The 12,673-nt window shown below is 39.8% G+C and overlaps 1 protein-coding gene across 2 annotated transcripts in view; it reads left to right on the plus strand.

Annotated features, from left to right (window-relative positions):
* The window catches only part of ccnyl1 (cyclin Y-like 1), a 62,377-nt gene that overhangs the window by 26,394 nt on the left and 23,310 nt on the right, over positions 1–12,673 (plus strand). For both annotated transcript variants that reach the window (XM_048533694.2, XM_048533695.2), the window contains exons 4-5: positions 7,879–7,979; positions 8,784–8,819. In XM_048533694.2, the coding sequence (XP_048389651.1) occupies positions 7,879–7,979; positions 8,784–8,819 (137 nt within the window). The remainder of the gene's footprint in view (positions 1–7,878; positions 7,980–8,783; positions 8,820–12,673) is intronic.

The raw sequence follows: 12,673 nt of genomic DNA on the forward strand, positions 1-12,673 counted from the left end.
CTATCATTGAGGCCACCAAAACTTTTAGTAAAGCTTTAGGATTTTGTTGTTAAAATTGACAAATGCCATTGTTTAAAATCTTTGTGAAAACACCCAAAAATTAACCTGTCTCTTTGCAGCTCATTTGTTGACCTGTAATGTATCTGTCATTATTTTTGTATTTAACAATTTTTCTTCTTTAATCTAACACTGTTGTTTCATTAGCAGACTGTTCCACATGCTCTGTCTCCTGACCCAAATTATCATATCGTTTGTGATTAATTGAATCTTGCAGCGTATATTTTCATTGATGCTGTGATATCAGTGGAGTGTATACATCTGCGTTTCATCATCCTGAGACACTTGCAAAAATGGTTCTGAATAACTTGGGAGTTGGAATTTGAAATGCTTAATTGGCTCAGCACCAGCATGGACAACATTAGACATATGACAGAATTTTCAGTGCTATCTTATGTTCGGTATATGCATTCAAATTTGGGAGAAATTTCTGTGAAGAGCATTTGAAATTAAATTTCTTAAATTTTCTGCACTGGGCTGACAGCATGAGCTATTAAATGATGTCAGCTGTGAAATCACAGTCTAGGAAATTTAGCATATGACTGCTTACATTTTTGCCACTGAAATTTTATTTGAGGCCTAATCTGTTTGTTTTAACAGTAGCTTAGCAGTTATGCTGAAAGTGAGGTGTTTCGTAGAAGCACAAATATTTGTTCACTAATTTCCTAGGTGCAATTTCATGGGTAACAGTCCTTTGAATTTACATTTGTGTTTGGATGAGTGCTAGGAAAACTGAGCGGGTCACATTAGGAGATAGTAGGAACTGCCGGTGCTGGAGAATCTGAGATAACAAGCTGTAGAGCTGGATGAACACAGCAGGCCAGGCAGCATCAGAGGAGCAGAAAAGCTGACGTTTTGGGTCTGGACCCTTGTTCAGCAATGGGGGAGGGGCACAGGACTCTGGAATACATAGACAGATCCACTGAGGTCTTTCCAGAGGAAGTAGGGTAACTTCTTCAAGATTAAGCATCCATAGATGAGGCTTCACAGCGGGGTTAAAACTCACTCAGATAGTAGGGACTGCCGATGTGGAGAATATCGAGCTGATCTCTCTATTTATTCCAGAGTCCCCTTCCCGTCCCCCATTTCTGAAGAAGGGTCCAGATCCGAAACATCAGCTTTCCTGCTCCTCCTGATGCTGCTTGGCCTGCCGTGTTCATCCAGCTCGACACCTTGTTATCTCAGGTTCACATTAGGAGCTAGGTCTAAGGCAATCCAGACTGAGAGAATTCTTTCTCAAGGTCAGATCCGAGATGTGAAATACAACGTAACTGCCTATTGGGAGACCCAGCCTAGTGCATTCTAAAGGCTTTCATTTATATAGCCTGTCACAACTTTAGAATGCCCCAAAGAACTGATAGAGGCATCATGGGTACCTGCCTGCATCAAAGATCACAGACACAATGCTGCTCTCAATCCACCTGCTTGCTGCTTCCCTCTCTTCTGCACTCCCTCCTGCCTGAGAGAGAGGGAATGGGGGGCACAAATAATATCAGCACTGGGAGAAACCATGTGTGCTCCAGTGGGTGGAGTAGTTGCTCAAATGTAGGTCTTCTTCAGCCCAAAGAACTACGTATGTAGAAAATTGTTATGCTGTATAGCCAGGCAATTAGAGAGCCTATTCATTCCAAGTAGCTCTAGACAGACTATATGCAAACCCAGTTATCATGCGAAAACTAACTTCTAGTTGAGCCAGTTAACACTGTTTGGCATCCTTTTGGAATGTTGAACATTGAGTGGAATTCTCTTTGCTGGTGTTGCCATAACTCAGGTGTGAAATGTATTCAAGAACATCTGAATATAAACAGCGAATATTTTAAAAAGCTGGATGTTGTCTTTCTATTTTTTTGCTCCGGCAACAGATGTTTTCTGTTTCACAGCAAGTTATAACATCTGCCAGGTTTTGGCCTCTTGGATGTGCAACAAAGGAAACCTGATTTTCACTTGGACTTCTGGATGTTCAGCTGCAGTGTCAGGAAAGCAATTTACAGATCACTATGATTGGGAATGTGCTTTAACCAAAATGTTACAACAAGATAACATGCAGTCTAGGTCCTGCATGCCACCAATTTACATGCACATTGGCTGCAGCAGTTCAAGAAGGCAGTTCAACGCCATCACCTCAAGGGGAGCTAGGGGCCAGCAATAAATGCTGGCCGGCCAGCCAGCAATGTCCACAGCCCACGAGTTTTTATTTTAAACAAAAGCAAATGTGGGAAAACTACTACTCCTCGGCGCTCCAGTGCACTATTGAGTGTGTGCTGCATTGATAGAGGTATAATACTTATTAACCCTACATCCTATGTAACTAATACCAAGGCATCTTGTCTGTCCTTGATCATCTTGATACATCTGAAGCTTCGACTTGCTTCACCGCGTCGCCTTCCTCCAGTGTCTTTCCACCAATGTCTAAACTATGGAGCAGCACTTGCCTGGTTCCGTTCCTATCTTTTTGATCCTGCATCGTTATCTGCCATGACCCTGAGGATCTGCCCCAATTCCATCCTACTTTTCATCTGCACGTCTTCCTCAGTGACGTTATCCAATAACATTTAAAGTTACTTCCCACGTGTGCATCAACAGCACCCAACTTCATATCACCACCACCTTTTCCTATCTCTCTGCTATCTTGAACTTATCAGACTGACTGTCTGGTATCCAGTACTGGATGAGCCTGAAATTTCTTCAGCTGGCTGTTAGTTTGCCATTGAAGACAATAACTTCCTATGTTCATGAGCAGTTAATTCCATCCTACTCCCTGGCAGCTGAATGAGGCTTAATCGGCCTCTTTTGTAACCTTGCCGTCGATTTGACCCAGGAGTGAGCATCTTTACCATCTGTCTACTCCATCCCCAAGTGCATGCCACCTCAACTTGCCTGCTGCTGAAACTCTGACCTATGCCTCCGCTACTTGATTATTCTGATATACTGGCTCCATATTCTACATTCTGTAAATACAAATTTATCCAAGATTTTGCTGCCTGCGTCCTAACTTGCACCAAATTCTAGTTGCCCGTCACTTCTGTGCTTGCTGACCTACATCAGCCCTGGTTACAAAACGTCTTATTTTTAAATTTCCCATTCTTGCTTCAAATCATTCCATAGGCATACCTCTCCCTATCTGAGGTGAGAGGGAGGAAGGAACTTACCCTTTCTTTGATGATTGTAATGTTACTGGGAACATTATTAGAGCTAAACACTGACAGATTTCTCCTAGGGTCTTAAAAGAAGTGGCTACTTGAAGTAGGAGAAGCATTGGGTTCAATTTATCAAAATTCCAGAAAGGTCCCATCAAATTGGAAAATGATGAATGTAATTCCTCTATTCAGAAGAGGAGGGATACCAAAAGCAGTAAACCACAAACCAGTTATAAAGTCAGAGTCATACAGTACGGAAATAGACCTTTCAATCTAACATGTCTGCGCCCACAAGATAGTGAGACGTTACCTGTGCAGTTGGTCCAACATTTCCCATTGGAAAAATACAGGAAACTGTTAAGGAAATTATAGCAGGATACTTAGAAAATCTCACTGTAATCAGGCAGAATCAGTGCGGTTTTTTAAAGTGGCGTAATTTTTGACTAATTTATTAAAGTTCTTTTGAGGAAGTAACGAACCAATGGACAAAGGGGACCCTGCAGATGTAACGTTCTTGATTTCTTGAAAACATTTGATAAGCTGCCTTGTCGGAGGTTAGTCCATAAATTGAGCTCATGGAGTAGGGATTAAGGTATTAGTATGGCTAGAGGATTGGCTAGCTAACAGAGGAAGCAAGATGTAACTAGTTGACTGTCACTGCGATCTGTGCAGGCGTGTCAGCTAATCCATGTTGATGATTTGGATGAAACAAGCAAATGGAGGGTCTCTTAATTATGCTAGTAACACAAAGATAGGGAAAAGAGTAATTTGTGAGGAGAAAATCAGGAGTCTGCAAAGGGGTTTGAATAGATTGAATGGACAAAAATTTGTTTAATGGAGTATAATTCACACAGATATGAACTTGTCCACTTTGGCAGGAAGAATAGAAAAGCACAATTATTTCAATGGAGAGAGATTGCAGAACCGTGGTAGGGAGGGATCTGGGTGTCCTGGTATGTGAATTAGGAAAATGTAGTTTCCAAGTGCAGGAAAGGATTAGGAAGACAAATGGAAAGTTGTTGGTTATTGCAAGGCAGATAGAATATAAAACTGGGGAGGCTTCATGATATGGTGCAAACACATCTGGATGATTGTGTACAGTTTTTGGTCTCCTAATTTGAGAAAGGACTTGATTGCATTAGAAGCAGAGTTGAGAAGGTTCACTCAACTGATTCTGGAGATGCGGATGGTGTTTTAGGAGGAAGCGCTGGTCTTGTTACTCTTGGAATCTAGAAGAATGAGAAATGATCTTATTGAAACAGACAAGATGCTGAGATGATGTGAAGGGTGGATGTATTTCCACTTGTGAGAGAGACTAGAGCTAGAGGATACAGTTTGAAATAAGGAGTGTTTAATCTGGTAATGAGAAATTTTTACTCTGTGCCTGTTAGTCTGTTGAATTCTCTTCCCCAGCAAGCCATGGAGGTAGGGTTACTGAAACATCTTAAGACTGAGTTGGACAAATTCTTGGTGACAAGGGGGCCGGGGCTAATGGTGAGCAGTAGGAAATTGGAGTTGAGATCACAAACAGATAAGCCATGAACTTATCGAAAGGTGGAGAAAACTTGACAGACTTATTGGCTAGTCACGTCTTGATTTTATGTGTAAACAATTGCTGTTCTATCAGTTGGTTGTAAAAATTCCACAACATTATTTTGAAGAGGAGGGCGGGAGAGCATCCAGGTATCATCAATATTCATCCACCAACTAACATGCCTTAACAGAGGTGAGCCAGTCATTTTTATATTGCTGTTTGTAAGACTTGCTAAGTGCAAAGCTAACAGCCATATTTCCCATACTGCAGCTGTGACTCCTCCATTAGATTGAATGCACTTTGGAATATTCGGAAGTTGTGAAAGATGCTGTATAAGTGCAAGTCTTGACTCCAGACTAGACTGTACTTTTTGATCTTCTGTTTCTTTTGAGAGAATCTTTTTGACAGCATTGCCAAAAAACTGACAAGCGAAGAAAGATCAGTCAAGATACTCATTGTGAACTGTTTCACAAAGATGCCTTCTATGTTTATTGAAAACGGCATCGGGCTCGTTATGGTTAAATGTTCAAATCATTCATGACTTTGCCTTTCCCATCTCTGTAACCTCTTCCAACTTGACAATCCTCCACATGCTCTGCATTCCTCCAATTCTGACCTTATTCCTACTCTCGACCTCACCAATGGTGTCTGTGCCTTCAGCTCTCACGGCGCCTAATTTTGGAATTTCACGCTAAACATCTTTTCCTCTCTACTTATGTTAGTTTCTTTAACACCCTCCTTAAAACCTGCCTTCTTGATTAAATCTTTGCTCAACTTTCTTCATATTTATGCTGTGGCTTTATTTCCAGATTTTTTTTTTTGTCTGGTGATGTTCCGGTTGTGTGCCTTTGGATATTCCACAATGTTGAAAGTGGTGCATATATGCTAGTTATTGTTATAACATACCAGGTTGATACATGAAAGACACCCACTTGCAGGAAATAGCCAAGGGTGCTTGGCAGATTTGGAATGGTGCCCCAGCAAGACTCAGCAACGTTGAGACAGGAAGTCAGAAAATTTAGACAACGTCCTCAGCTGACTAATGAAATATCACAGCAGCCGTATGACGAAAGAGTTATGGGGATAAGGTGGGACTGTGGAGATGAAGTGGGAGATCAACGTGATCTTATTGAATGACAGACCATGTCTGAGGGACAACTCCTGCAGATAATAATGGTGTTCTTACATTGCAAGCCTCAATAATGGAAGACCATATACTTGGAATTGATTTGCGGCCAAAAAATTAATTTGAGAGCCGAATTGTTTTCTCCCTGAATAGTGCCGCTTGTGTACAATTCAGTTTTCAGAATGTTGCTGGTTGGTTTAGATTTGGATAAAACTGAAAGAATTGTGGATGCTGTAAGTCATAAACAAAAACAGAAATTGCTGGAAAAGCTCAGTAGGTCTGATAGCATATATGGAGAGAAATCAGTTAACATTTCAGGTCAAGTGACCCTTCTTCAGAACTGATGGTAGCTAGGAAAAATATTGATTCAAACACAGTATATTTAATTTTGAAGCACTGTACAAGCAGATTCATGTAATATTTGTTACATGCTAGGTGAGACGTGCCCCTGGACGCTGCTTCATGCAATATTCCTTTTAACCATTTGTCCGATCGCACAGCACTCTTTTTCCCCCACCCCCATTTTTGAAATGTTTGCAACCAATGAATGAACGTGTTTAAGGAAATTAGAAAAGCATGCCATGTCACTTTTTTAAAAAAAAATTTCAACAATTTTTCTCCTGTGTTATTCAAAGCAATGTCAATGAGACTGATCTTTAATTCTTGGTGACACTGCGATGAACGAGAACATGGCAATGCTGCAGAGAAACAGAGATGGAGTTTAGACAATGTGCCATAATCGTGGTGGGTCCTGCTGAGCTGCTCTTAGTCAGTCACTTCTGCTGATATAGTGGTGTTCATAGAAAGTTGAAGGTTGTTTGTAAACTTGCTCTCTCCAGAATGTACTACAGTGTGAGCCTTAGTAATGAATAGGAATTTCCCAGGCATTTTTAAATGATATATAAATGTCAAACAATACTACCCTGCAGGTGAGAGTAAATTATGGTTAACTACAAAATTAACACTATTTAAAGTGGACGACAGTGCTCCAAATTAGAGGTTGAACACAACCTCCGTCTCTTGTTTCAGAACTCCTTGCTACTGCTACAGTCGGGATATTAAGAGTGAAGCTGCTTTTTAAAACTCTCGGCTTCCCTTTAAAGGATATAGATAAGCCCTGTCCAACTCGTTCATGCTGACCGGGATAACTTAAATTAATCTAGTCCTGTTTACCAGCTTTTGGCCTATATCTCTCTAAACCCTTCCTATTCGTGTACCCATCCAGATAGCTTTTAAATGTTGAAATTGTACCTGCCTCCACCATTTCTTCTTGCAGCTCATTCCATACATGCAGCATCCTCTGTGAAAAAGTTGTCCCTTAGGTCCCTTTTTAAAATCTTTCCTCTGTCATCTTAAACCTATGGCCTTTCGTTTTATACTCGACTACCTTGGAAAAAGACTTCGGCTTCATGTTTGAATGAGGCTATCAAAACATTTGGGGAATAGTCATATGTAAAGCCTGCTCTTGATTCAGTACAAGTATAGTTTCACTGATGGAAATGTGTTTCAAGTAGACATGGTTTCTATCATACTATTTCAAGGGCAACAGCAGCTGAACTTGTATTTATAAAGCATTTTTACAGAACAAAATATCGCAAGCTGGTATACAGGAGCGATTATTAAACAGAACCTGATGCCAAGGCACAGAAAGAGCCGTTAAGGCAAGTAACCGAAAGTTTTTGGTCAAAGGAGTAGCTTTTAGCAGGAAGTTCTTCAAGTGTCAGAGTTTGTATTCTTCCTTCAACCAAAAATGGGGCAAATTAACAGGCTGTTACTATTTACGAGGAGTTGCTTACATAATAGCTGGTGCATGTGTCTGCATGATAACTCATTGTATGAGGTGGTTTAAAAAATTTCAAGGTGATATGAGCTATAAAACGTTGTATTAATAATAATAAATTCTTGATGTTTTGGGCTTTTGCATTACATAAGATTGATACCTATATCGTGCAGTAATCTGTGTCCCGTGCTGCTGTGCTACAAATTTTTCCACCAAACTGATTTGATTTCATTTCTTTATGCAGGTATCTCCTGGTCAACTTACTAAAAAATACAGCTCGTGTTCAACAATATTTATTGACGACAGTACTGTAAGCCAACCTAACCTAAAAAGCACAATTAAATGGTAGGTGATTAATAAGTGAGATTGCCTTTCTGTCAGTTTAGATTTACCTAATTGTGGGGCACTAAAAGTTCAAGTATGTTTACATGCATCATCTTAACTGCTGTGAATTACCGAAATGAATCATCCCGATTCAAGTATCTGCCCTTATGCTCACTTCAGCACCATATGTTGTAGACTCCAGCCCTGGTCTAGGATGTAAACGCATCATTTGGGCTGACAAGCTTGGAGGTGCCATTTTTCAGATTAAGATGCGGCAGTTCTGACTGAGTATGGAAGATCACTTGGAATGACTTTGGGTGGAATGGCAAGTAGGGTTTTCCCTTTTTCGTAGCCAGTATTTTATTTCATTGTAGCATCACCAGGGACAGATTAAATTATCATTAATTTTCTTTGTCTTTTATGGGATTTTGTCATGTGCAAATCTGCCACAGCAATAATGATTGCACTTTTAAAGTAATTTTTTGGGCTTGAAGTACTTTGAGATGTCTGGAAAGTGTGATGGGCCTGTGCTTGTCTTCGCGTTCTGTTGGCAAGTTACTTGTACCATTGCATCTTAAACTGTGATTTGTTTATATTTTAAATGCAGATGTAAGTCGGCCAGTAAAAGTTCTATAATGAAGCCTAGTCTGACGTTAAGTGGGGGTGGTGGGATGGTAGGGACATGCTGTTTGCTTTGCAAGGTAGTTAGTGGTGAGAAATGGTGGAAGATTATATTTGTCAGCCCATTGTGAAAACTTTTATTTACATTTGCTTGTGTCTAACAGCTTAAGTTTTAATAACTTTTTTGTATTCCTCTTCTAACAGCGTTACACTTGCAATATATTATCACACAAAGAACAGGTAATCTCAATTTTCTCATGTTCCTTTTGACCACTACTGATTAGCCAGTGCCTTCCTTTAGCAGCTGGTGTGTAGTGTTTCACAAGACGCAAGGTTTTTCTACAAAGTGGATGTCACAGCATGTTAGTACGCTGTCAGTAAACCCCTGTGAATTGTCAGCAAGTCAATTTTTAAAAGCTAGTGCAATGCATTGCCTTGGGTTCTGCGGCCACCAGTGTGATTTCCTCTACCACTCATAGTTCTGATAACTGCCCTAAACTATTGACTGTAATAAATTTTAATGGAGCAAAACTAAAAAGAGAGGAAAGGTTGTCTTCTTTATCAACTTGTATTTATATAGGAACTGCAGCATAATAAAACCTTAAAGTTTTATCAGTGGTGAAGTGGTGTAAAATGGCCTCTAGAAGAGGCCAGAACTGGAAGAATTTGGTGCTCATGGAGAGTTGTAGGGCTCGAGGTGATTGTAGAGTTAGGGAGGAGTAAAGCCATGGAGGAATTTTCATATGAGGATGAAAATTTTAAATTAAGAGCTTGCTGCATTGGAAGCAAATTTAGGTCAGCAAATAGTGGGGATGAAGGTGACAGGTGAATGAAGCAAGTTAGAATGTGGCCAGCAGTTTTGGATCAGCTGGAGTTTATAGGTGGGGAACTGGCCAGGAGAACATTGGAATAGTCAAATCAAGATGTGGTAAGGCATGAATAGTGTTTTCTTTGGTTGGAGAAACCTGAAACTTTGAGAAAAACCAAAACAGTAATGGAGGAAAAGGCCTACTTATCCTTCTAGCCTTAACACAATTATAACGTCCTTGTTATGTTGCATTCACTTGCCATCTCAACCAAAACAAAGTAAACCTCAAGGAAAAACAAACAGTCTAGGCCAATTGTGCAAGCATGAAGTCTGGTTGTTTTCTATCTGACCTCTTTAAGTGGTTAAAGCTAGTCCAGAAGATCTATATGGCTTGAACAACATTACGAGGTTGTAGATGGCAAACTTCACATCTTCCAGAAATTACACCATTTCTCAATTGAAGAAATAAGGTGACCATGAACTCACTGCATGAGTTGACAGCTTAGTCAGTTAGAGTTGTACGGCATGAAACAGACCCTTCAGTCCAAGTCCATTATTTTCTGGGAAAACCACTTCTTCTGACCTAATTGTGCATTTAGTTCATTTGAATGATATCTCCAGTATATTTAGTTGAGACAGTGCAGAATTGACTTTTTTTATTATCTTATAAACAAACAAAATTCACAAGAAAACAGAGTTCATGGCATTTGAGAGTTTTCTAGATGAATATGTCAAGGACTGGTTTAGCAGTGTCCAATAGATAAAGGCCTTTGGGTGGACCATTCATTCTAATGTAATTTTAATTACGTTTGAGAGAGATTTACTTAAATCAAACCCTTTGGCCTTAAATCTGACCAAATAAAACTGCAGAACTATAAGAAACTAGTTTAAAAGATTTGATGGTTGAAAAGCAATGGCATATTTTTAAAATATTAGTACATAATGATGCATAATAATTAATGCACAACAAATAGATTATTCCCTTGAAGAATTAAATCATCATTTGGAAAAGTCATTCATTTGTGACTAGTAAAGTAATTTAAAGGTGTCATTACCTTAAAAGAAGAGGCTTATAATGCTGCCGAAAAGAGTATACTGCCTGAAGTTTGGGAGAACTTCTGAATTCAGCAAAGGAATGCTGAGAAATTGATAGAGAAACCAGTGAGTCAGTAGATTAGCATATTTAAAAAAATTGCTTCGTCAAAAGGGAGAGGTTAGTGAAAATAAATGTGGTTTCCTTAGAGATGGAGAAATTATAATGGAAAAATACTTTGTATTTGTTCCATGGTAGAAGATTCCAAAAACAGTGGGCCAAATCTTCCCATTTCCCACTTGTCGGAGACCAAACATTCAATTGAAGGTGCACAGCAGAACTCTGTGTGGCTTGTGCACGTGGAATTATTTAGGCATTGCCTAGAAACTTTCAACCTAGAATAGATAATTCCCCTGTTCCTGGAACCCTGTGCAAATGTCTCTGACGCTGAATCTGGATTAAATCTATTGATGAGGGAGAAATGAGTTTTGCTTCCTAGGACACTGACATCAGTGCTGGGAAAAGTGAGATCTGTACTGTGAGGATGGTCTGCACCTGAATTGTGTTGTGACCAGTGCTGTGGCAAGTCATATAACTACAGCAGTAAACAGGTCTCTAAGCTAAATAGTGGAAGAGAGAAATAAAGATTAGAGACAAAAAAAACTGCATATGCTGGAATCCAAGATAGACAAACAGGAGGCTGAAAGAACACAAGGCCAGGCAGCATCTGGAGGAAAGGAGCTGTCAATGTTTCACGTATTACCCTTCTTCATGAGGAGACAAAGAAAGTTTGACAAGGTTCTATAAATTAAATAGAGAGGATCTGATGGAGTGATAGAGGGATCTAATTGAAATGTACAAATTTCTAACATGACTAGCCGGAATAGGTGCTGGAATTAAGATCACAGACTCAGGTACAGAGTAAACCATTTAGGACTGAGATGAGGAAACGTATTTCTTCACTCAGGGTGGTCACCCTGTGGATCTTGCTGCTAAGGAAGGCTGTGTGGACTAGATCACTGAGTATATTCAAGGAAGTGATTGGTTAATTTTTAAATGCTAAAGGCGTCAAGGGGTGAGGATAGTAAGCAGGGATATGTTGTTCAGATAGTGGATCGGTCATGATCAAATTCAAAGGATCTAGTTTCACTGTTTCTGTGTCAAATAAGGCAAAGAGACAAGGTAGCAAAATAGGGCATTAGTAATCAGAATACAGAGCTGGAAGAACGCAGCAGGCCAGGCGACATCAGAGGAGCAGGAAAGTTGATGCTTTGGGTCAAGAGAAGGGTCCCAGCCCGAAACATCAACTTTCCTGCTCTTGTGATGCTGCCTGGCCTGCTGTGTTCCTCCAGGTCTACACCTTGTTATCTCTGACTCCAGCATCTGTAGTTCTTGCTATCTCTTGGTAATCAGAATGTTCCGTGAAGGGCTAGGGTCTACAAACCAAGAGTGCAGCAGTAGTAAGGGTGATGGATTGCAAAAATAGTAAAATGGCATAACTAAAGGTTCTGTTTTTGAATGTACATAGCGTTCGTTTAAAAAAAAATGACGACTGTATAAATAGAAATAACCATTGCAGAGACATGGCTACAAGATGACCAAGACTGGGATAAAGTAAAGAACTGCTGATGCTGGAGATCTGGAAAAACAAAAACAGAAGTTGCTGGGGAAACTTTGTAGGTCTGGCAGCAGACTCGAAGCATTAACTCTGCTTTCTTCCCACAGATGCTGCTAGACCTGCTGAGTTTCTTCAGCAGTTTCTGTTTCTGTGACAAATATTGGAACCTGAATACTCAAGGGCACAAAACAGGAAGCTAAGTAAAAATGAAGGGCAGTTCTGTTAATTCGAGTTGATATCAGCACAATGGGAAGATACGACCTCAGCGTGGAGATCAGAAAATAGAATCGGTTTGAGTAGGAATAAGAAATAATGTAGGTTAAGAAGTCATTGAGTGGTTTATAGGTTCCTGAACATAAACTACGCGATAGATCAGGGTACCAATAAAATAAAATTAAAGTGACTTAGTAGAAAAGGACAGTGATAATCATAGGTGATTATAATCAACATATGGGATGAATCACAGTTGCAATGGTAGGTGCATTCATGGAGTGTAATTGGGATAGCTTCCTACAGCAGTATGTTTTTGGCCACCAGAAAGTAGGTTATCATAGACCTGTTAATGTGAAGTGAAATATAATTGATTTAGTGACCTCTCAATAAAGACAGTGATTGTAATATGATTGAATTTTGCT

This window comes from Stegostoma tigrinum, chromosome 7 (assembly GCF_030684315.1).
Source record: "Stegostoma tigrinum isolate sSteTig4 chromosome 7, sSteTig4.hap1, whole genome shotgun sequence".
Lineage (NCBI taxonomy): Eukaryota > Metazoa > Chordata > Chondrichthyes > Orectolobiformes > Stegostomatidae > Stegostoma > Stegostoma tigrinum.